The 25,500-nt window shown below is 37.6% G+C and overlaps 1 protein-coding gene across 1 annotated transcript; it reads left to right on the top strand.

Moving 5' to 3' along the window:
- The first annotated feature begins 16,067 nt into the window (after positions 1-16,067).
- LOC101636984 (chromosome unknown open reading frame, human C14orf28) lies at positions 16,068-24,596 on the top strand. Its single transcript, XM_004681908.2, has 5 exons — positions 16,068-16,318; positions 19,058-19,582; positions 21,764-21,853; positions 23,311-23,445; positions 24,154-24,596. Exons 2-5 carry the CDS (start codon positions 19,059-19,061, stop codon positions 24,335-24,337), a joined length of 933 nt encoding a protein of 310 aa, XP_004681965.1. The 5' UTR covers positions 16,068-16,318; position 19,058; the 3' UTR covers positions 24,338-24,596.
- The last annotated feature ends 904 nt before the right edge of the window (positions 24,597-25,500 follow it).

The raw sequence follows: 25,500 nt of genomic DNA, 5'->3' as shown, positions 1-25,500 counted from the left end.
TGAGAAAAAAGAGTCACAGTGAGACTTAAGTAGCTTTCCTAAGACTGCAGAACTAGCAAATGTGAGACCTAGATTCAAATATATTCTACCATTCCATACTTCATCTAAACTATAGCCAGAGTAGGGTCTGAGAGAAACTATGTGTTAGGGCTTAATCTATTCATCCCCTTGACTTGTTTGGAACAAAAATTTTGTTTAAGATTCACCCACATACCATAAATCTAAAAAGGTTAGAAACCTCTTCCCAGCAACTTCCTCACAAATCTATGATCTCAGTTATGCAGGTCCACAGATTTGGAATCATCAATTCAACTGTATGTCCATCATACTCAGTTATCAAATAAGGACCTTCAATTTGCTCTCAAACTCTCTTTTTCTAAATTTCACATATTTATAAGTCCCATGAAGTTATTTCATGTTCACTGACATAATTATCAACGAGATGGTCCAAGGAATATGCTAATAGGACAATAATGCAATTTTTTTTCTAATGACATTAGCCCAATTCATCTTTTTTGCCTGACATTTCATAAGCATCCTATTACCCGTTATGTTGTGGCATAGTAAACATTTTCCTAAACTCACAGCAACAGTTTCTAAAGTCTTCTCTCTTATCTTTCTTAGCATTTGCAAAGTATGAGTCAGGAAACATAGAGATTAATAGCTAAGGAAATAATTATTCCATTAGTTATAGATGCTCAGTGGGAGAGTTATCTCTTACCACACCTGCAGAGCATATTTTTAAAAAAACGAAAATGCAAGTTAGACTAAAGATATTCCCTCTTAATCTTGCTGGAATAGAAATCACCATTCATATATTTGAGGTATTATATAGATAGATACAAACACATATATATACACACAAACAGAGAGATGCCACAGCAAGAAATGTGAATATGGGAAATCCGTGGTAGCACAAGGTGTTAAAGCACAGTGCTATGAAGCTATCCACAGCCACTGAAGCATCAGTTCAATCCCCAGCCAGGGAGGTGACCCACATGGTGCAGCAGACCTCTCCTTCTTGCCCACTGCTCCCCTCAGCAGTGTATTTCAGTCAGTCTGCTGTTCTGCCTCCCACCCTGTCTCTGGTGTATCCCCTCACCCCCCACACTTCTGAACGGTATCCTAGTTTTTGTATGCACAAATAAATATATCTTTTAAAAAAAGAAAATGTGAAATACTTGAGTCCAATATTTTATCAAGGCAATTCTTCCTTTGAGATTTTTCAGAGAATTGAATATATTTTATAGATATTTCCAGGCACAGAACAGAAATACTGATGTCAAGAAAATTTTCTCTAAGATGGAGCAAAGATGTTACTGTCAGAAAAACAATGAATCTTCAGTGATAATAATTTCTGTAATGCATTCTTGAGAAAGTAGGAGTAATACTATATAAATATCGCTATTTGAACAACTTGAGAAGACATGCATAAACATAAACTGTATTTATAGGTTTAAAAACTTCACTGCATAAAATCCTGAAAAACATTCCTTTTGATTTTTTTTTAATCTATGGAGTCTTATTGCTAGCCAAAGAAAGAATAAAATGAAAAGTGGAGGAGGCAGAGATTTTCAGACCAAGAAATAATGATTTTTCTATGCCAAAAAAAAAAAAAAAAACTACTCATTTGGTCTCTATAGCTCAAGAGCCAGAAAAAAAAAAAATGCCAAGGGGCTAAAAAAATGAGCCTACCATAAAAGAAAAAACTAAAAGTAAACAGCATTCCTATTTAGAAAAGTCTGAGAAATGACATGACTCTAATTTAAAGAAACATAAGCTTCAGAAATATAGTAAAATAAATAATGTATTTGTGATATTATAAAATGATTATGGTAACCAGCCTTCCAAAATTGCACCCATAAACACTCCCCCTGAAACTCCTCTTACTCACACCTTTGGGTAGCCTACTTCTACACTGAATCATGGCTAGAATGTGCTACAAATACTACAGAAATAAAAAGCACTGTCTCTTCTGCTTTGTTTTACCTTGGATCACTAGCCATGCAGGATGCCAGTTACCATGTCATAGACACACAAGCAGTCTATTGAGAGACACACATCTCTTAATTAAGGACAACCATCATAAGAACCAACTTGTCAGTCCAAGAATAAACCACTTTGGATGCAAAGCATCCAGCCCTCATCAAGCCTTAATTTTATGGCAGATAGTAACCCCATATGACATCCCAAGCTGGAAACATCTTGCTAAGTTGCATCTGAATGTTTGTCCCACAGAAACTCTAAAACAATCTTTATTGCTTAAAGAGTGGAAGTTTTATACAAGAAGGCACAAAGAAATGGAAAGACACCCCTACTTATGGGTCAGAAGAATTAACATTAAAATGTCCATACTAACAAAAGAGAGATCCAGATTTAACACTATTCCAATAAAAATCTCAACGACATTCTTCAAAGAAATAGAACAAATACTGGTGAGATTTATATGGAACCACAAAAAAAAAAACCTTGAATAGCTAAAACTCTCCTGACTAAAAAGAAAAAGATTGGAGGCATCACAATTCCAGACATCAAGCTATGCCACAAAGCTATAATAATCAAAACTGCATTGTACTGGAACAAGAACAGGCATAAAGACCAGTGGTTATGAATAGAAAACCCACATATACACCCACAGGCTTATGGACAGGTAATTTTTGACAAAGGAGAAAAGAATATGCAATGGAACAAAGAAAGTTTGTTCAATAAATGGTGCTGGGAAAACTGGGCTGCTACGTGTAAAAAAAAAATGAAGCTAGATCAATACCTCACACCATGCACAAAAACCAACTCGAAGTGGATTAAAGAACTAGACATAAGACCTGAAACCATAAAATATCTGAAAGAAAAGGTGGGCAAAACACTACACGACATGCACCTCAGTGACATCTTTGAAGATACATCACCCAAAGCAAGGATAGTAAAGGAATGGATAAACAGCTGGGGCTACATCAAGTTATATTCCTTAATACTAATTATCTTCTCTAGGGCTCAAGCCATCCCCCAAATCTGCTCTCTGTGGTTGACCTTTGGTTTTTCCTGCTTGTGTTCCTCTCCAGAGCAAGAAGCCCTGTCTGGTGATGTCCTTTCAAGACCATAACACCCTCTTCAGTGTCTACTGGACTCATGTAACTCACAAATCTTTGCTTCATCTGATGCCCACCGCTACCTTCTCTCAAGCAGCCTCCCCAAATCAGGATTCCCCAAGTAAGGGTAGTCATCAGTTTTGATCTTCCTTAGATTTTAGCCCTAGGCTCTGCGCAGATGTATCCAGTTCTAATATATCAGTTCTATTACTAGCTCTCTCATGCCCGTACTCTGCATTCAGCATGATACAGCCTGTCCCTTTGTGCACACATACAGCAAAGACAGGAGCACAATGCCAGCCTCTCCTTACAAGTAGCCTCCAACCTCACCAAGAAACCTCTTACTGATCTCTCCATTTGTCCCTGTGGAAAAATCAAAGACACATCTACTACAAGCTCCCTTCAGAAATCCTACTAATAAATGTTAATACTTTACTTAAATAGGTTGTAATAATGATGGATATTGGGATGGTCGATCCTCTGGCACCCTGCCTAGCATCTCTTTTGAAAATCTGGGACATTTACTGTAGATTGCCCTCAGCTTTCAGGATTTAACCAGAATCTCATCACAACAGAAAAGATCTCATTTAACATCAGCTATGTACCTCTACTTTTACAAATGTGGTATTATGTGTGTATATTAATAAGCATTATGTCTCAAAATGAATTGTTGGCCTATTATGTTTGGTATTAAGAGGAATAAAAAGATGGATATGATAAAATGCCTGTCCTTTAAAAAGCCTGCAATCCAGCAGGGAAGATAAGACATACGAACAAACAACTATAATAAAAGGCATTACAAATGCCATAAAAGTGACAAAAACAAAGTTTTATAGGTGACACAGAAACAGAAGATAGCTTCCAGGATAGCATGTAGATACACATTTCATAGAAGATATAAGATTTCAGTCAGATTCGAAAGAAGTGGTAGGATTTCAATAGTATAAAATAGAGGTAAGGAAACACATATTCCATAGACCTGAAACAGCATGAGTAAAAATGCAGCGACTGAAAAACTGTTAAAATGCATTTCAGAGGATACTGAACAGTACAATTTTCTAGGAAATACAATATTATAGAAAAAAACAAACATTTTGGAGCTACATCATGAGGGTAGCTGGAAAATTTGAACTGTTCATTTGGCGCTGAAGAGCTGTGAATTAAAAAGAGACACCAAAGGCAAGAAGCAAAGTAACAAGGAAGGCTATGTAAGCATTATGACTAACTGGAATCATGATCAACTAGAATCATGGAGGAGGATGCAAAGGGACACTGTGATGCAGGTGGCATTTCATAACCTTTCAAGCACTCAGTTCATCATTGCCCTGATAACAACAGTAAAGTCTTGCTTGGCAGGCCTTGGGTTGACTATCTGATAATAATGAAAGATTTGCACTGAGAGTATGAATTCCCACTTCTTATCCCTCTCAAGAACAGGGTAACACATATTCGAAGAACTGGAACACGGAAAGAGGCAAAGTTAGCTAGTTCATAAGGGAATCAAACTCACCAATGGAAACAGAGTCACAAGTACATGTGAGCCAGTTTTAATAGCAGGACAGAAGAAAGGGATGGCAAGTTGCCAAGTATCTTCTTGAACCTGTCTCCATAATAAAATTTCCCCTAGTAGCAAAATATTGAAGTGTTCAGGATAAGTAATAAAAGAAGAAAAATACTATCCATAGATTGTGAATATTTAAACTTGTAACACTAACTTGAAGTACTATATATCCTCTATTTCTGTACTAGGTGCCCTAATAATGTGTCAATTCATGACCAGGTATTTTTAATATTCTAAGCTTACTTTATTGTTAGTATCATTAAAATGCCAAGTTTAATGGCTGTAAGACGTGGTAACACCCTAAACCTGATCCAGCATCCTGTAGCTAGCTTTACAAATTTTACTTTTATGGCAGATATAGTGAGCAAATGTTTCAAGAGTGGGTCAAATGAGAAATAATGAAAGGAAAAGAAGCTATCATTGGCAAATGAAGATCATCTATGTAGAAGCAAAAACCCCAGTTGTATACATCCTGCAGAAACATCTACAAGCTACTTTGATGGTACTGTACTGCCCTCTAGAGGCATACCAAGCATGCCAATAACAGCACAGTTAAAACTGTCAGACTGAACATCTAAAACAAATCCAAGGACAAATAAGGTGAAACAGAAAATGTGATATTTTAGAGTAATCTTTTCCAAGAAATACTGCCTCAACAGGAAATAAATATGGCTTTTGAATAAAAAGCAAAAAGGTATAGGTGTTTTGAAGTAAAGAACAGACATTTTCCCTGAAATTTGAAATATAAGAATTAGTTAACTATGAATTTGCAGCACTGTAAAGACCAGAATATAAATGGGTAGTGAGAAATTTGGAGAGGGGACAATAAAAGGAACAATTTACTGAGATAGCAAACACCATTAATCACTTAAAGAGCAAAAGATGGTCTAGAATTTAGCAAAAGCAATAAAGCTCAGTCAATTTTATTAACAAGTAGATTAGCCAAATTATGAATCATTTGGATTTTATTTTTTATAAAAATTAAAAAAGATTTCTCTTTTCATATATATTTTATTGTTTAGGAAAGATTTGTACTGAGAGTAAATCTAAAATAACATACTGTCACCCCTGTTTAAAGGCAAGCCACCAGGCCTTCCCTGGTGGCACAACTGGTTAAAGCACAGCACTATGAATCCATTTCAGACAATGCAGCACAAGTTCAAGCCCCAGCCAGGGGGTGTGATCCACATGGTACAGCATGTGGATCTCCTGATCCACCCACTGCTCCCCTCAGCAGTGTATTTCAGCTGATCTGCCTGTTCTGCTCCCCACTCTGTCTCTGGTGAATCCTATCACCGACCCCCCAAACCTCTGGCCTATACCCCAGTTCTGTACACATAAATAAATAAATTTTTTAAAAACAAAAAAATAAAGGCAAGCCACCAAAGATGAAATTGAGCAGTGGCCCCGGGTTCTCAGATGAGGGAAATCTCACTTCCTGATCTGACATACATTTCTGAAAATCAGAAATACCCCAAAAAACTCATGGGGGGGGGGTCATAAGAAATAATCACTTCATTCAATGCTATAGTTGTAGAATGGAGCCTTTTTTTTTTTCTTTAAAGATTTATTTATTTATTCGTACAGAACTGGGGTACAGGCCAGAGATGCGGAGGGTGAGAGGATTCACCAGAGACAGAGTGGGGTACAGAACAGGCAGATCGATGAAGTACACTGCTGAGGGAAGCAGCGGGCGGGTCAGGAGAGGTCTGCCTGCCATGTGGTCTCCTCCGGGGCAGGCGGGGATCGAACTCCTGCGGAAGTGGCTTAAGCTTCTTTGTGCTGTGCTTTAACCCGCTGCGCCACCAGGGAGGGCCCTCCTTATTGTTTATTTATTTTTTTTAATAAAGATAAAACTAAGAAGAAAATGTCACTTAACATTGTTACTATGTCAGGTAAGTTCATCCGAAAAAACACTCTGATTAACTTTTTTCTATGAAGCCAGAAGACAGTCCAGTCCAAGCTTTAATATTCTTCCTATGGGTTTTACTAAATGTTTCTTTTCATCCTTTTTCACATTTCATATTAGGAGATTCATAGACTTTAAAACTTCACTAGTAGGAGCAAACCCAGTAGCCACTGAATTCTTTTCAAAAAGCAACCTAACCAATCAGATAATTTGGGAGTTTCAGTTTCATGAATAGCCTAGACATGAAAAAAATCAATGGAACACAGGTGAGTCCAATGAAAAAAAGGAATCTACTAAATTTTAGAATATTTGATGCATCAGATTGGTCCAGGGTTATGAAACCTAAATCTCCTAATGTAAACAAAAAGATACAAATCCGTCCATAACATATTATCCACTGACTACTGGGCCAGGAAAGCTACTGGTCTCTGATGAAACTAGATTATTGCCTCATACTATGCATAAAAACCAACTCAAATGGATTAAAGAATTAGACATAAGACCTGAAACCATAAAATATATAGAAAAAAATATAAGCAAAATACTACATGACATACATATCAGTAACATCTTTAACATCAGTAACATCACCTAATGTAAAGAAAAGTGAAGGAAAAGATAAACAGCTGGGATTACATAAAATTAAAGAGCTTCTGTACAGCAAAAGAGACACTATACAAAACAAAGAGACACCCCACTGTTTGGGAGAAAATATGTGCACACAATATGAATGACAAAGGACTGATTACAAAGATGTGCAAAGAGCTGTTGAAACTCAATAAATATAAAGTGAACAACCCCATCAAAAAAAAGGGCAGAAGAGCAAAAAAGGACACTTCTCCAAAGAGTAATTGCAGACAGCCAACAAGCATATGAAAAAAAATGTTCAACATCACTTGTAATCAGGGAAATGCAAATAAAAACCACAATGAGATACCACCCTACACCAATGAGAATGGCACAAACTAAAAAACAAACAAACAACTAGCAACAACAAAATGTTGGTGAGGATGTGGAGAAAAAGGACCTTACTTACACTGCTGGTAGGAATGCAAACTAGTCCAAAAACTGTTTTTGGAGCTGTGTGGAGGTTACTCAAATAACTAAAAATGGAGTTTCCACATGATCCAGCAATTCCACTCCTAGAAATCTACCCAAAGGACACAACAATGTTAATTCAAAAGGACACCTGCACCCCTACGTTTACTGCAGAAATATTTACAATAGGTAAGCTATGGAAGCAGCCCAGATGCCCAAAAATAGATGACTGGATCAAGAAAATGTGGTATATTTACACAATGGCATATTACTCAGCAATCAAAAGGGATAAACTCATGCCCTTCACAGCAACATGAATGGAGCTGGAAGGGATTATGCTCAGTAAAATAAGCCAGAAAGAAAAAGAAAAATATTAAATGGTCTCACTTATAGAAGGAATATGGAAGGGGGGGAGGAATCAGGGAGGAAAAAAGTAACTATAATAACACTCTGGAGGGGAGAAGGAGCCAGAAGGACCAGGACAGGGGTGGGAAGAGCACAAGGGACTATGGTGATGGTGCACGAGTGAATTGGTGGGGGGAATTTCACAGAGAAACCATGCATTGTACAAAAATGAAGGATGATATAATGAATATTTTTAAATTATGTTTAATTAATAAAGATAAATAAAATGGGGTCTGAACTGCAGCTATGTGGACATGTTACTCAACCATCTGGGTTCTCTCCTATCTATACAGCAATACAGAAAATACATGTTTTTATCAATCTTATCAATCTTTTCTGATATTTGATTCACCAGCCTAAAAAACCCAGAGAGACATGGGATTATTTCATTTGCACCTCAATCATCTCATGCTCTCTATCATTATCAAACAAAAATTATCTTTAAATGAAGAGTAAGACAAGTTTCAAACACATTGGCACTTAACCTTTAGATCATCAAACAAGGGATGTATCACAAGAGATACTAGCTTTACTGGTACTTAGGTCCTAGTCAACATTATATTTGCTTACCTCAAGCTACTTCTAGAATCTTATATTCTCACAAACATGTCTCTTACACAAACATTTGCAAGTAATTTTTATGAATGGGTATGATTATGTAATAGCCACAGTGAATAAGGGCTCTTACATTAAAATCAAGAAGCAACATTACTTTTGTTAATCACTAGTTCTTTTTTCTCTTTTTATTAAATCATTAAATTTTTTCATTATTAATTTTTTTCTTACATCATTGTAGCCCCTATAGTTCTCCTACCACCGTATCACCCATGACCATCACCATTCTCATGTGTTCTTCCCTCGGGTCTTGAAGCCCTCACTTTCACCTTCGTCAGCCATATGCCTCTTATGTATGGTTCACTTGCTACTTTTAACTTTTTCTTGGCCTTTTGTTTGGTCTCTTTATATTCCACATATAAATGAGACCATCTAATATGTATCTTTTTCTTTCTGGTTTACTCCAGCTAGAATAATCCCCTCCAGTTCCATCAGGGTTGCTACAAATGGCATTAAATTTGTCTTTTTTGATCGCTGAGTAACATTTCAATGTGTAAAAATATATTTTTCTGATCCAGCCATCTATTTGGAAGCATTTGGGTTGTTTCCATATGTTGGCTATTATAAATAGTGCTGCAATAAACATAGGGAGTGCGGGTTTCCTTTAGAATTAGTGTTTTTGTGTCCTTTGGATAGAATCCTAGGAGTGGAATTGCTGGATCATATGATAGTATGATAGATGCACTTTTAGTGTTCTAAGGAGCCTCCACACAGCTTTCCACAGTGACTGGATCAGTTTATATTCCCACCAGCAGTGTAAGAGGGTTCCTTTATCTCCACATCCTCTCTAGCATCTGCTGCTTCTGTTTTGCTTTTGTTTTTGTTTTAATGTGAGCTATTCTCACATTTGTTGCTCTGGTAAGTGCTTTGCACCAAACCTTGTTTCCCTCAGTTTTTGGTTTTTTGTTGTTGTTGTTGTTTCCCTCAGTTTTTAATTCCCAAGGCTTTGGGTTCATCTTCTCTACTACAACATCAACACCGAAAGTACAAAAAATAATCCCTTACTGCATCTAATTGCCCACTGCCAAAGGACACAAGCTTCTGTTGAGAACAAAACTTGCCTTGCTTACAAACTAGCAACACTGAAAGAGAGCAGAGTTTAGGGATCTGCTCACAGTATGTGGGTTCTCAACCATTCCTTACAATGGTAAAACAAGACTATCTCAGGGCTAAAGCACAACAGGGTTTATTTACAAAGGGATGATTGAGGTAAAAAGAAAGAGTCCCTAAGGCCAGCTGTCCTACCCCATAGAGTCCAGAGATTCCACCACATGCTGCTCGTGCAAGATGACGTCAGCCCTCCCTTAAAAGCCTGAAACTGTGGGCCCTGAGGTGAGCAGTGTGGACAAGGATTCCACTACCCTGAAGCCATGGGGTAGTAGCAGGTGGCCCCATTGAGCAGAGCCACAGCATAGCAGAAGCCTGAAGACCATGCTAGATAGTGCCAGACAAGCAGTATTTCCGGTGAATGCAGCTGAGGCTGAGATCCATCCCTCCCTCCCTCCCTCCCTCTCAGTGTCTCTCTCTCTCTCTCTCTCCCTCTCTCTGCAGCTTCTCCCTAGCTCAGTCAAGAAGCCTTTCTCAAGCTGATTCTCTCAATTTCCCCTCAGGGCACCCACCCTTGGTCCATTTTCCAAACCACTGTTTCCAAGATATAGGGTGCAAGGTTGAACCCTAGCTGGTATCTATGGGGACTGGAACCTAATCTGTTTTCAAAACCAGCTCAGGATTCAAAACCTAAACCCCACTAGTGTGTCCAATCTTCTGTGCACTCTTATGCCAGAGCTAAGCAGGAATCTGCTGGACCTGAATGGTGCTGGCCCAGTTCAAATCTGACCCAAATGTCTCCAAAACGGCCCTGGCTTTTTCCTTTTTTTTTTCCCCCTAAAACCCTAACCTGGGGTTTGCCATCAAACCTGACCACCTTGGTGCAATGCAGATGGATACTGCTGCTCTGACGACTCCAGAGGACCACGAATCACCAGGGCTACTCTTAAAATATGAGCTGGGTAAGAGTTGGTTAATGCGACCTAATCACCTAATCAAAAAATACATTCCTCAAATTCCTGAGAGAGCTCCTTAGGAAGGAGAAGGAGAAGGGCGGATCCAGAGACCTAAAGACTCACCTACCCTTCATAGAGAGGACTGTCATTCCACCCAGCTCTTCCTCGAGCAGCTCTGCTTCCCATCTTGCCATGTCCCAGAGTAGGTGTCCCATCACAAACACACACACTGTCCTAGAGCATCAGAAGAGTAGAACCTCCACTTTGGGAAAGATGATTATAACTAAACCATAGAAACATCAATTCACAAAAACAGCATAAAGATCAATTACATCCCAGTTTTATAAATATGAAAAATCCACTGTGCAAGTACACATTCCTACATTCAACCTCAGAGTAACCATTGGTGGCATTAACTTACATGGGTGAAGAAGGTGCAAGAAACTCCCAGAAAAGAACTGCAAAAGGTGCCATAAATATTCTGAAAAGCAATGCAAGTATTTACCTGGCAGTTCCTGACCCTTCCAGGCAGTTAACACCCTGCTTAAACCTATTGGTTCACTACAGGAATTGACTATGCATTATAACTGGAGACTTTCATCATATACCCTATATCAGGACAGACCTTCTTGTAAAAGAGAATCTGCCACAATTTTCAGGCTAGAGTCATTTATGGAATCTGACAAATATAGGGGGACGTCCCTTACGGGGCCCTTGAAGTTTTCCTTGAGGAATTCTCCTGGTGAAAAGAATCAGCTTTTTTAAAAGAAGCCTCCTAAGTATTCCAAATAAAGATTACATTCAGCTGCTCCATGAAATCACTACAAAACAAAGTTCTAGCATATTTGGATATAGAAGAACTGAGTCCCACGTACATTATCCAGTCTCACTCCAGTTCCATCACTGTCTGTAATGGCTGAGGGATTCTTGTAGCAATAAACAGTGATGCCACTCACAATAATTTGCAATATTTAAATAAAGTAGCAGAAAGAAAGAAAATTTGAAGCAACATAGAAAACCTATCAGTAGCACTTAAAAAGTTCCCCTTTCTGGCCCTCCCTGCTGGCACAACGGGTTGGATCGCTACACTGCAAAGCTAAGCCAAGCCATAGCCATTTCAGTGCGAGTGCCATCCCTGCTTTGGAAGTGACCCATATGGCTCTGCAGACCTCTCCTGTCTCACCTGCTGCTCCCCCTCAGCAGTATACTTTATCAATCTGCCTGTAATACTCCCCACTCTGTTTCTGGTGAATCCTTTCACTACCTGCACCTCTGGCTGTACCCCATTTCTATATGCATAAATAATTAAATCTTTAAAAAAAAAGTTCCCCTTTAACCCCATCGCACATAAAATGTTTAATGTTTGAGTCTGTGTGTTGTTTCTAAATTGCTTCATAGATTCCATCAATACCCACACCTAATTATTTACTAGCTGTTATAAGCTTTCTTTAAATGCTTTAACTTTGTATTGGCATATTCTATTTCTAAACTGTGTACCATAGGCAGAGAACCATTTTTAAATGTGTGTACATGGAAGAAAGTACATGTTTATTGTTGTTAATGATGCTGATAATGATTAAGAATGAAAACTGCCTAACAATAAATAGTCTTTCTTAATGGTATGTACCTTTATTACATAAGGCTTTGGAAAAAGAATTTTATGAGTTTAGAATTAAGAGTGTTGAGGAAAACTTAACAGGCTTTTATTGAATGTGATTGTTCTGCTGTGCATTTGAATCCATGCAATAAAGAGCTGTTGTTAAAAAAAAAAAGTTTTAAGGATTTTTAGGACCAAATACACAACACAGATGTTTAGTTGGGGGTGGGGAGGGAGAGGTATGAATACCAAAATATTGGAAGGTCCACAGTCGAAAAATGAGATAATCATAGCCTAAATATTTTAAGAAAAAATTTTAAAAACTTTACTTTTATATTCTATATAACTGTTGAACAAAATGTGTTCTCAAAAATTTTATTTCTGCTTTTAAAAAATGCCTGGTGGCCCTCCCTGGTGGCGCAGCAGGTTAAAGCACAGCACTACGAAGCTAAAGACACTTACACATGAGTTTGATCTGGAATATACCCCAGTTCTGTATGCACAAATAAATAAATCTTAAAAAAAAAAAAAAAGACCCACAGGGCCTCCCTGTGGCATAGGGACTAAGTATCAGCACTATCCCCCGCCAGGGAATTAATCCACATGGCACAGACAAACCTCTCTTGTCTCACCCACTGCTCCCCTTAGCAGTGTATTCCAGTAAAGCTACCTGTTCTCTCCCCCACTGTTTCTGTTAAATCCTCTCAACACCCCATGTTCCACACCTCTGGCCTACAGCCTAGCTTTTTCTATGCATAAAATTTAAAAATAAACTTTTTTTTTTTAAAAATGCCTGAATACCAAAGTGCTGCCATTTTGAGATTACTTTCATCTTGCCCCATCAAGAGTTTGCTTCTTCTCATACACTGCTCAAAATATTTGAAGTTGTCTCTGCAAGTCTACAAGGCCCTAAGGTTCATGTTCCAAGGAAATAATTATCTTCCCTAGCAAGATCAGATCCATACTCACTCAGGCTTTGGTCTCAGTCAAAACTGTCCTAACCTCAAAGTGAACCCCTTTTTCTTGCCAAACTCATCCAGGACACATGCAAGTAAGACTATCTGCTGCAGTGGGGCTGCCACAACGCAGGCCAACTGCTGCACACCACACAAAAGCCAATGTCTTCCCACAAGACACCTGGACTCCAAATTCTAGACTCTCTGTTTACTCATTTAGCCCTACAGGAAACATCAATATTTAAGAATGTAGGGTGAGGTGTGGATGACATTAGGGTGTTATTAAGTTCAGAGCCTACCCTACAAATCACTTCTTCTGCCTATTTATTTTTCCCACCAAGAGAGCTATAAATAAGGCATAGGAACCAATAACTACCAAGTCAAAGCTGGATCGAAGACTGTGGCTTGGTATTAAATAAGACTTCTCATCTGCTTCCCACCCCACAACACAAAATGGCAAGATATGAAGAGAAACAGACTGTGCCAATATGCAGCACCCAGTTGCAGATGTAGAAGTTGGGTGGAGATTAGAGAGAAAAACATCTTGTCTAAATTGTCAATACAACAATTCAAGATGGAGAAGCGGAAGATACCTGGCCTGTCCTTAAAAAATAGGACCTGCTTACCACACAAAGGTAGCAAATGGACTTACCACACAAAGGTGAAAAGAGCAAAATAAGACACACTCATAAATACTGGCATGTGAAGCATAGTACCCTACCCATTAGAAATGCAGAGCTGAATGAATGTTCTGGATCATAGCTAGCCAGACTATCTACTTTCTCCCATAGGGAGGGGACTCTAAGAATAAACAAAGAGGAAGTCGTGTAGGAAAACAGTTATACAAACACAACACCCACCTGTCATACACAAATGTATATATCTACTTAGTATCTACTTAGGCTTGTGTATAGGACAGAACTTAATTTCTATAGAACTAGGGCACCATCAGAAGTAAATAAATAACTTTATAAAAGTAGCATCCAAGACATAAAACTAGCTGTACAGGCAGAACAAGGACTCGGACTAAGGTTATCCAAATATGACACTTAGGAGACGCCTTAAATTTTCAGCCTAAGTTATGCATTTTCCCCTAGTCCTGGCCCTGCACTGATTCAACATTTAGAGAGGGAGACAATGTGATCAGAAGTAAATTATTGCAAGAGCAGCAAGAAATCCAGGCTTAACTAACAAAGGAGACTCTGGGGAAAATGCAATTCAGCAGTCATTACTGGATTACCAGAACCTGAGCCTAAAAGAGCAAGTGTATCATGCCCATGAAGTACATCTATAGAACATTAAGATTTTAAGTCTTTCACTGTGTTTGTTATATATTGCTACATAATCAATGACCAAAAATTAGTGACATACTGAAGAACATAACTGACTTCATGTCCTTTTAGAGAGGAGGAGCAGGCATTCCTCTTGATTGACATATGGGTGGGATGTGATCTGGCCATTATCAATACAAACAATATTTATGACCACACAATATTTCAGTGAGTCTGAATCTGGATTCTGCTTAGCTAGTTTAGTTAGGTTTTTAAATTCAGGATCCTCACACTATAGACAAGATGTTGGCTGGGACTGGAGTCATCTCAAGGTTTCACAAAGAAGGATGTGCTTTCAAGTTCATATAAAATACATTTATACACATTTTAAAGGGTTATTTTTTCTTCTTAAGATAATTTTAATGTCAAGAGTGAACTTGTTTGTGTGTGAATTCCAATACAGACACACTATTTAATATCCTAGAGCGTCAGATTCTTTACTGTGAGAATAAGGGAGGACTACTATACATATTAAATATGAAATGCCATAAGAAGTAAGAAAACAAAAACACTAAAAAGTCCAGGCTTTCCAAGAGTTATTATTAGTTCTTTTTTGGACAAAGCAATCTTTCTTCCCTCTATCTATGATCTGAGAAGCATAGTTTCCTGCCAGCTTCCATTCCTATACCACTGAACTCCTCAAGAGCGGTCCATAAGGCCCCTGTCCTAGCTCTGCTGGCTATTACATTTGTCAGCAAAGCATCCAGTCTTCACCACATTCAGCCTGTGACTAACAACCACACGAAAGTGCACAGCTAGTTTCAAGTTCTCTGGAGCCCAATTCATTTTTAATGGCAAGATAAGGAAACTCTTAACAGCATCCCTAATTCTAAATGTAGATGGGGGTATTTTTTCAAAAGCAAAGAGACAGGGGCTTTAATACTTTAAAGGAGGACGCAAGAGCTAGGGCCTACTGGACAAAGAACAGTAGTTGAGCCCACAGACACTCAGCATTCAGCAGTTCTAGCTTCAACTTCCAGCAGTCACTTAATGTTTGGGAGCTTAGCGCTTCAAAACTCATTTTTTCATCTCTACAAAGGGGCTGACTCTAAGTTTTCTAAAGAGTATTAACTGCCACTGGAAATTACCATATGTAGGTCAATCATCTCAACAGTGACGACAGCTTTTAGTGCATTATTTCAACTTTTCCTAAATACATAGCTAAAAACTTAATTATAACTTACAGCGAAACAAAGCTTTCACCTTCTGAGTTGAGACTTTGAAAACAAGACTTAGTAACAAACCTCAACCATAAAACCGCACAAACCTCAAGAAAATCAAGTTTTGCCAACAAAGCTCCGCCTCCGTGCAAACCCTGCCCACTTCCGGCTGCCCCACCCACCTACATAACTAAAACCCCGCCCCACTCCGCGAGTTCCCGCCTCCAGCACTTGATCTTAGTTCTCATTGGACGAATCTGGGTGTTGTATACACAGCGGCACACGCACGTTTGGCCGGGGCGTCTTCGCGCCTGCGCAGCAGTGCCGTCTAGCGGCTGGACCCTGGGGACTGGGGACTGGGGGGAGGGGGGCGGAGGTCAGGCCGAATCTTCCTCCGTAATAAGAAGCTACGCGTCCCGCGGTCCTGGCTCCGTGGGCCCAGTCGGATCGGGCCAGGGCGCTGGAGCTGCTGTGGCTCCCGCCGCGGCGGGTGCGATGGAGGCCGTGCCGGAGCCCAGCACTCACGCCGGGGGAGGCCAAGACAGCCGACGGTGCTAGTAGATGAGGTGGCAGCGGCGGCGGCAGCACGGGCTCTCCATGAGCAAGCGGCGGCGACGACGGGTGCGGCGGCACCGGCGGTTTTCGGTCCCCGGGGAGGTACGCGAAGTCGGCCTCCTAATGGATGGAGACCGGCCGGTGTGGGAATGCCCTCGCGGCGCGGCCCTCCGGCCCATTGCCTGCAGTCCCAGGCGCTCGGCGGGGCCGGTGCTCGCTTGCGGCCCGGGGCGCCCAGCCATCTCACCAACCCCTGGCTCGGGGACCTGCCTGCCTCGCGAGGCCACCCAGCACAGCCTGGCCTTCCCGGGGCGCCGCGGGCTGGGGGCAGGGGGCGTGGCCGCTGCGGGGCGGGCCGAGGTGGGCGCGCAACCTGCGCTCCTCTGGTCCTTGCGCCCAGACCCCGGGCTGCTTGGAGGGGAAGCGCATGGCTGCTTTCCAGATTATCGGGCACTAATTCAAGAGCTGAGTCTTAAGTGCCCCGAGTTCTTAGGTGGTCCAGCACTCAGCGTCTTGGGCAAATGGTCCAGTCTTCACGCCAGCGTGGAGATTGTCACCCTGGATATGACCGGAAAAGAAAGGTGTCGTTTTGTCTCGGAAATAGTTATCGGGCGAGTTTCCCAGGTTTTTTTCAAATTGAGGGCCTGTTGAACAGGAAAATAAAGCCAGGGCTTCTAATACAGTATCTAAAGAGACAATCAACGGTAAGGCGAAATTTTAAGTAAAATTTTAAGACAATATTAAGTAAAGTTCTTGCAGCTGTTTCACCTTCTTTTCATTGTAATTTGTTGAATTAAGTTGATGCTGAAACAAATTAAGTGTCTAATAGTTCTTCTATTGCTCTCTACTTCCCCTCCTTCCCCCCCCCTTTTTTTTTTTAAGAAAAAAGCTAAAGAAGTTCGTTTCACTGTGTATATATAGAGAGAGACTGGTAGCATAATGCTCTTAGATTGTTACTTTTGCTTTGGAGATCTATTGTTACTCTTCATTTGATCATGTCCAAAAGAGAATTTGCAGAAAAATGTTGAGATTTATGATTCCTTTCCAATGCAATATTTAGAAATATGAACTCAGGGCCATATGGCCTTACTACTAAATTCTTTAAACAAACAAAAAAATTAAATCATGAAGAAAGTTTAAAGTATTTGAGTGCCTTATGGTTTTTTAAAGTGCTTCCTTTTAATAAGAAACCAAGTTTGATTTTGCCTAGGCTCCAGTTATACCATGCCCTCATCCTAAATGGTTGACTGGAGCCTATGTGTTACTGGCTGTTTATAAACACCTAATCCTCAAACTAAATATAGTATTGAATATTTTAGAGCCCACAGTATTTTGCTTTAAGCCAAAAATACTGTTTATATGTACACTCACATTAATATACCTAGAACTAATTGAATTTTTAATGTTCTAGTATTGCAAAATTGGATTGAATTTAATCTCAAATAAACCACATAGGTCTGCAGCATTGATTGTTGGGTTCATGTTGTGCTTGGAAGGAGGTGGTACTTGAAAAGATAATCAAAGAAAGACTCTTGAGTTCAGTCACTTTCTGTTCCTTTTCTTCAGTTAGTTCCCTCTTCATAAAAATACTTCCTTTCCACAAAAGGAAAGGACATCGTGGAAAACCCTGTTTCTGATTTATTTGGTTGTCCCAAATAAAGTAAAGCAGTTTTTTAAATCCAGTTTATTAGGACCTTTACTTTTGTCCTAAAAATTGCTTTCTATCATATAGGACGCAAACATGTTTACTGGAATACTATCAGTGACCTTAGAATAAATGCTTAGCTGTCCTCAAGACTGGGGGGAGGATAGGTGCCAGTTTAAGTAGGGTTGCCATCTCAGTTCATTCCTAAAATAGGTGGAGGTGAATCAGGATATTTATCGAATTTTGACTCTTCACAGCATAACCTCTATATGTTATAGGATAAACAATTTTATAGTTAAAATTGTAGGATATTTAACATCGTCCAAAATTGCAACTAAAAATTCCAAAGTGCAAAGAAATGATTTTTGAATCAGCTATGCTATATTAAATTCTCAAGATACTGTTCGTAGTTTGTCTTTTCTCATTAATCTTACTCTGTAACCCAACTAAGATTGTGTAATATCAGTTTCATCGCTCATATAGTAACACCTGTTAACACATAGTAACAAGGAAATGAAACACAGCTTGTATTTTGGAGGAAGAGATTTATATTAGCAAAATACCCAATCATGACTTACATTTTTAAATAAATTTATTTTCACTTAAGATTTTTTATTATAGCATTTTCCCATGTAGGCCCTTCCTGGTGGTGCAGCAGGTTAAATCACAGCACTGTGAGGCTAATGGCAACCACTTCAACTCAAGTTCGATCACAGGCCAGGAAGATGACCCACATGGTGAGGCAGACCTCCTGTCTCGCCTACTGCTCCCCTCCGCAGTGTACTTCATCAATCTGCCTGTTTTGCTCCCCATTCTGTCTTCTGGTGAATCTTTTCACCCCTGCACCTCTGGCCTGTACCCCAGTTCTGTATGTATGCATAAATAAATAAATCTAAAAAGAAAAAAAGACTTTTCCCATATAACATAGTTATAATTAATATGTAGTTATTAATTATATTTAATACAAAGGCCTAGCAAATGGTCATTTGTTCCTAAAAAAGGTTTCAGCTTCATTAATTTGATCTTTATAGAGACTACTATTTTTTTAATGTAATTTAGGCAAAATTGTTTAAATTTTTTGATGTGTAGGGTGGTCAAATAAAATTTGAATCTTTAGATAGCTTTATTTCACTTCAGTACATCTCATGCATCTAACATACAAAGTCATAAACTTACATTTTCTGTTTTAAATGCAGGATGAAGACACTGTTTGAAGAGATCAAAGCATCAATTAAAAATAACTATAACCAAGATCGCTCATTTTGGAGGCCTGTTCTTCCTTGGGGAGGTGTTTTTACTATCAAAGCTGGCCGCAAAGCTGTATCTTGTACACCGCTGTATGTTGAAATAAGACTGAAAAATACCTGCACCATAGATGGATTCTTGATGTTATTATATGTCATTCTTAATGAAAATGAAAATTTCCCCAGGGAACTCTCTCTTCATTTAGGTAGAGAGTTTGTTGACTGTTTTCTTTATTTAATGGACACCTACAGCTTTACAACTGTGAAGCTACTTTGGATTTGGGACAAGATGGAAAAACAGCAATACAAATCTGAAGTTCATAAAGCTTCATTAATAATTGATTTGTTTGGGAATGAGCATGATAATTTTACAAAAAATCTTGAAAATCTCATGTCTACCATACAAGAGAGTTATTGTTCTAACTGGCGATGCCCAATTCGTGTGCAGGAAGATCAGCAGCGCACAATTAATATAAAGTAAGTTTCTCTAACACCTCTTTGTCATTTTAACAGAAATCAACCTTTTTAAATGAATATTACTATAAGTATATATACACATTTTATATTCAAATATATATGTATGTTTGGATATACATATTCAACATACTTTTAAAGGACATCTCTTGTGTGAGTAATTACACATAAAGCTGCCATATATATATATAAATGTAGGACTTTATAATAAGTCATGACAAAACTGTTAGTTTATTATATCTAAACAGCTTGAAATTTACAAAACCAACTGATTGCAGATTTATGGATTATTCGGTTTGCAAGATTTACTACTGTTGCTTTGAAATTTACTAGTATGACTAATTCCTTTGTCACACATACAACCTCTGGAAGAATACAACACTATTTTGGGATGTTTCACCTCTTGAATGTGTCTCTGTCAAGCAGGCTAGTTCTACATGAGTGAGAAGATTGAAACTATTCTTTCAAATCATGGCCAGGTCATAATTGTAGACAGAAATCTCAAACTTGGAATCTTAATACCATGAGATCATGTGGATATGAGGAGTTACTTTACTCATTAGGAAAGGTTCTGGTAGCCTCTTGAGTATTTTTGGCTATCAAAGAGAAGGCAGAGCTCCAAGCTAGTAAATGATAAGAAAGTCAAACTGGTAAGCCCTGATAGTGTTGTGAAACATTAAAGATCCTGTGGAACATGAATTGGGAATCAGTAATTGCCATTGGGGATAAATAAAAAACAGGGCAAAAACAATAGACAAAAACATTTTTGTTAAGAAGTATATTTGATTCTATGGTCCAAAAATGGTTCCTTTTTGGGAATGTATATCGCCTTTCCAATTTTACTGAATTCACATTTCTTTATAGCATAGAAAGCTGATGATCCATTACCCTTTTTAGAATCTGCCACTGTCCTTTTTCTGGAATGTACTTTGTCCATTTTCTGTATTGCTGATAGGATGATGTCAATTTTGAATTTTCTATCAGGGAGAAGAGTGATGTTACTCTGAATAGTAATGGACCAGAAAAGCTTTTCAGAAATTTGTCTCTTTTTTATTTAAATATTTTATTTATTTATGCATACAGAAATGGGGTACAGAGGTGCAGGGGAAGCAAGAGGATTCATCAGAAACAGAGTGGGGAGCAGAACAGGAAGATTAACAAAGTACACTGCTGAGGGGAGCAGCAGGGGAGACAGGAAAGGTCTGCTGCACCTCCGGGGCACTGAAGTGGCCACACTTGGCTTAGCTTTACATGCTGCACCACCAGAGAAGTCCCCAGAAATTTGTCTTTTTTTTTTTTTTTTTTTTTTTAAGATTTATTTATTTATTCATACAGAACTGGGGTACAGGCCAGAGGCTCAGGGGCGGTGAGAGGCTTCACCAGAGACAGAGTGGGGAGCAGAACAGGCTGATCGTGGAAGTACACTGCTGAGGGGAGCAGCGGGCGGGTCAGGAGAGGTCTGGCTCGCCATGTGGTCTCCTCCGGGGCAGGCGGCAGGCGGGAATCGAACTCATGCGGAAGTGGCTTCAGATTCTCAGTGCTGTGCTTTAACCCGCTGCGCCACCAGGGAGGGCCCAGAAATTTGTCTTTTTAACGAATATTTTACACTTGTTTTAAAATTGTGGTGAATTATTATTTATCCTTTATTAATACTAACTATGCTTCTCTAAAAATGTTTCAAATTATATTCTATATAATATTTTAAGAATGTATATAAATGTATACATATATATGTATATGTGTGTGTGTATTTGTGTATATAAACACACACACACACATAAGCAACCTCAAATATGTAGAAAAAAAATTTTTTTAACTGATCAGTTAACAAGCAATAGTGGCCAAAACTTGCATTTAGTTGAATAGCTAATCAGCTGCTCACTTTCCTGATTCTATGTACTACTTTCTCCCCTGCCCCCCAACCCCACTTTGAACTCTCCCAAAAAAACAGTTTTAATAACAACTGCATATTTTAGGATTAGTTTATAGAAATAGCTAATGTTTCTTGGAAAGTTTTACACATTAAATTGAATGAGGTTGCTATACAAGAAATTCAAAGATTAATAATAGAGTTTATACTTTATAATACTTGTTTTACTTGTAATGACCTATAAAATTTGTTTTCCTATTATTTACCTATAATATGTTGAAGCAGTTCTTTCATGCATTTTGCAATTATTCTAGTCCTCCCCAAGAAATTCCACATGGAAACTTGATACGACTGGCTGTGGATGAGTTATTCTGTTCGAAAATTGAACTGTGTGGAGAGCATGGGTAAGTGTATAATATACACTTAAGATGAAGATATTTCTTTGTTGTTAATAAAGAAACCTGAACCAATAAACTCATTATATTTAATGAAATAGCAATTCATATGACTATTAAGGAAACTATACCTAATGTGTTTTGAATCTTATTAATACCTTCTAATTTACTATGACATCTTGTGTTGTCATTACCAAATATCAATATATAAAATATAATACTACAATTAATTGATGAATACAAAGCAAATGCCTTTTCTTTTTTTTCCCCACTGTTGAGTAGGTACAATAAAACCTTGGTTAACCGGAACCCAGCTAATCGGGACCCTCAATTAACTGGATTTTTTTTCTGCACTCCTCATTTAGGAGAAAGAGGTAAATGACAACCAAAAAATTTAATATAATAAAGACAAGAAAACAAGTAGTAGTGGTATTCCATTTCATTCCGATCTCTTAGCAGTTTCTATGTTTACAGTAATGCATAAGAATATAAGGATGATCATATATAGCTATTAATCACAAAAGAAGGAAAGAATAAAACAAGCTCAGTTAATTGTACTTAAGTCCAGAAAGTGAACTAATGTATTTTAGCAACAAAGATGGAAACAAAATGATTTTCTAGTTACTAGTTTAGTTAATAATGTTTATTAAGCAAAATACCGTGCCCTGAGAATTCCGGTTAATCGAGATTTTACTGTATAATTGTATTTGTTAGTCTAAACCATATGCTTAAGTATTACTACTTAGAAAACAGAATTTGCTTCATTCTTTGACAAAAGGAAGCAAATAGGGAATTTTATCCAGTCTAAAGAAGACTGTAAGAATCATATTATTACCCTCTCTGCCATTATTTTTCTTTGAAATCAACTTGGAGAAAGAAAAATTCATTTATAAATAAGTCTTTATATTAGCTTCAAGTAGACTACATGCTTTTATAAGCTTAGACAAGAAACCACTAGTTTTTCCTAGAGTTTTAAAAGTGTTGTAACTAGGCCCTCCCTGGTGGCACAGCAGGTTAAAGCTTAGCACTGAGAAGCTAAAGCCACTTCAGCATGAGTTTGATCTCCGCCCTCCCCGGAGGTGACCACATGGCGGGCAGACCTCTCCTGACCCACCTGCTCCCCTCAGCAGTGTGCTTCATTGATCTATCTACCTGTTCTGCTCCCGCTCTGTCTCTGCTGAATCCTCTTAACACCTCTGTACCTTTGGCCTGTACCCTACCCCCAGTTCTGTATGTACAATACAAATAAATAAATTTTTTTTAAAAAGTATTGTAACTAGTATGTATAATTTCACAGATTGAAATCAGATTGAAATAGGTATATAAGTAATTAATATAGCCACACCATTACCATAATTAAAATAGATAATTGTAGGCTTACTGTGAAATTAAGTAATAAAACCCAGAATTGATAAAAGACAGCTTTGTCCCAACTGTAATAAAGTTTATGCCTGTTTCCATTTTAGGTGTGGTGGCTTAAGAGAATTTTCACAGCGAGTTTTCTGCCATGGTGCACCTCCTTTTGTTGTCTTAAATATGCAGCATTGGAAGTCTGAAGATCTGGCATATGTACCCTACCACTTGGATTTATCTGATCATAAGTAGGTGTTTTTGTTTGTTTTATATAACTAGTGAAAAGTATATTTATATTTTAGTGCTTATATTTTGATGTATTATTATTAAGGGTAACTAAGGATATATTATTGAAAAACATCATAGCTATTGCTAAATTTATAAGATTAAAATCTACTACAGAGAATTAGCCACTGACACTATGCATAGTGGTTAATTGCTTAGACTATAAAATAGAATGGGTTTCAAAACCTAGACCTACCTTTACAGACTATATGACCTTGGGCCATTAAGCTAACCCACTTACACATAAGCTTTCCTATATTTCAGACATAGATGACAGTCTTTATCTAATTATTGTGCATATTTAATGAAATAGCACAAATGTTTAGGATAATATCTGATACACAGTAAATACTGGCTATTGTGTTTCAAGTCAAAATAGTCTGTAGTATGAGGTCATCATCTAACAACAATTTAAGTGTCTTCATAGCTTGTCTTTAATAGTTGGGGGATGTTTAATAGAATACTACAGATTGTTGGTTAATCATTTAAAATGGTTTTTTAATTTCTAAAATTCTTTAACATTTATTCTAACCAATACAGATGGATATCTTTTTCAGGGAATAGAATGCAAAAGATCTTAATTTTTTTTTATTGTTTAGTTACGAATTTAAGGAATGTTATTTTAATAAAGATATTAATTTCCTGCTATACTTTGTCATTTAATTTTGCAGGTATTTGTTGGAAGGTGCAACATTATTTAACAAAGAGGAACATCATTACTCTGCAGCTTTCCAAATTGATGGACACTGGATGCACTACGATGGCCTCAGAAATGTGAATTTAATTTTGTTAAATAAACCCCCAGAGTTTCTCCTGTTGTCATCATTGGTTTATATTAGAGCAACAGAGAAATAAATATAGAATGATGCTAAATTAAATTGTTTTCCCTCCTGCCCATGTGCCCTCAGATGAAGGGCTTTTATTTTGTATAAACTTGGTATCCAAGGAAATGTTCAACTATACTAGTTTCAGGTATGTATTTTCCAGTGTTTAGCCCCAGGTGTGAATGTTTATATTTATATAGAGAATCTATGCAAAAATGTTTGTATTTCTTTTTTCTATATCCTGGGTTATTTTTATACAAGCATATTTTATGTTGAAATAAAATATATCTCATAGCCTTTGTAGTTTTTATTTATATGTACCTTGAAGGTTGTTTACAATTCTTTGAATCCAAAAAAGATACTTCTTCATTTGAATTCTAAATTTTTCTTTTTGGATTTCCAAATGAAACCTGGGTACAAGTCAGTATTTAATTTATATAAATTTGACTATATTTCTTTGCCCTACCTCACTATAATCCAAAGTGCACTACTGGATTTAGTATGGAATTGAATGTACAACTTATAGATGGCTTAGTTTTTTTTTTTTTTGTTTTTTTGCCTGTTTATTTGTCTAATTTCTCGGTAGCAATTTTCAAAAATAATGTAATGAAAATGTCTTTCAGGCTTGAATTATTTCTTTGTAATGACAAATGATAAGTATAATAAACTTAGCAGCAGATTTTAAGTTATCTAAGCTCCCAAGCTTAACTAAGGTTATTGTTAACAAATAAGTTGTATAACCTGAACAAATACTTCTTAATTAATGTAATGAAAATTCTATAATAAAAATTTATTTTGTAGAAAACTATAGAAAATATTAGGTAAATGGATGTTTACTAACAGTGGATTAACAGTAGAAATGTATTGTAAAAATATATTTAAGGGGAAAATGGGTGTCTGGGAATATTTCTTCTCCAGTAAGTCATATTGGCACCATGAAAAAAATGCTTAAAATTTTTGAGTAACATCTGCTGTCACCCTTATAATTGTAAATTGACAGCATAAAGTTTTAGTTTGCAATATAAATCACTAGAATTTCATAGTTATCAGAAGATTATGATTTTTTTAAGACTTTGAAGTCTCTCTTCCTATTGCAATTTGAAGAAAAAGATACATTCTCAAGTGAAACTACTTTTTTGAAATGTTATCACTATTCATTTTAGTGTTTACATTTCACAAATAGTTCACATTTGG

Source organism: Condylura cristata, unplaced genomic scaffold (genome assembly GCF_000260355.1).
Source record: "Condylura cristata isolate star-nosed mole 26May11 unplaced genomic scaffold, ConCri1.0 scaffold00013, whole genome shotgun sequence".
In the NCBI taxonomy this organism is placed as follows: domain Eukaryota; kingdom Metazoa; phylum Chordata; class Mammalia; order Eulipotyphla; family Talpidae; genus Condylura; species Condylura cristata.
This window is presented reverse-complemented; position numbering and strand designations above follow the sequence as displayed.

Excerpts from the sequence above, each read along its gene's own strand:
- LOC101636984 (XM_004681908.2), top strand. The coding sequence starts at position 19,059 with ATGAAGACACTGTTTGAAGAGATCAAAGCATCAATTAAAAATAACTAT. Across the intron at positions 19,583-21,763 it reads CAGCGCACAATTAATATAAA|TCCTCCCCAAGAAATTCCAC; the intron begins GTAAGTTTCTCT and ends CAATTATTCTAG. Across the intron at positions 21,854-23,310 it reads GAACTGTGTGGAGAGCATGG|GTGTGGTGGCTTAAGAGAAT; the intron begins GTAAGTGTATAA and ends TTTCCATTTTAG.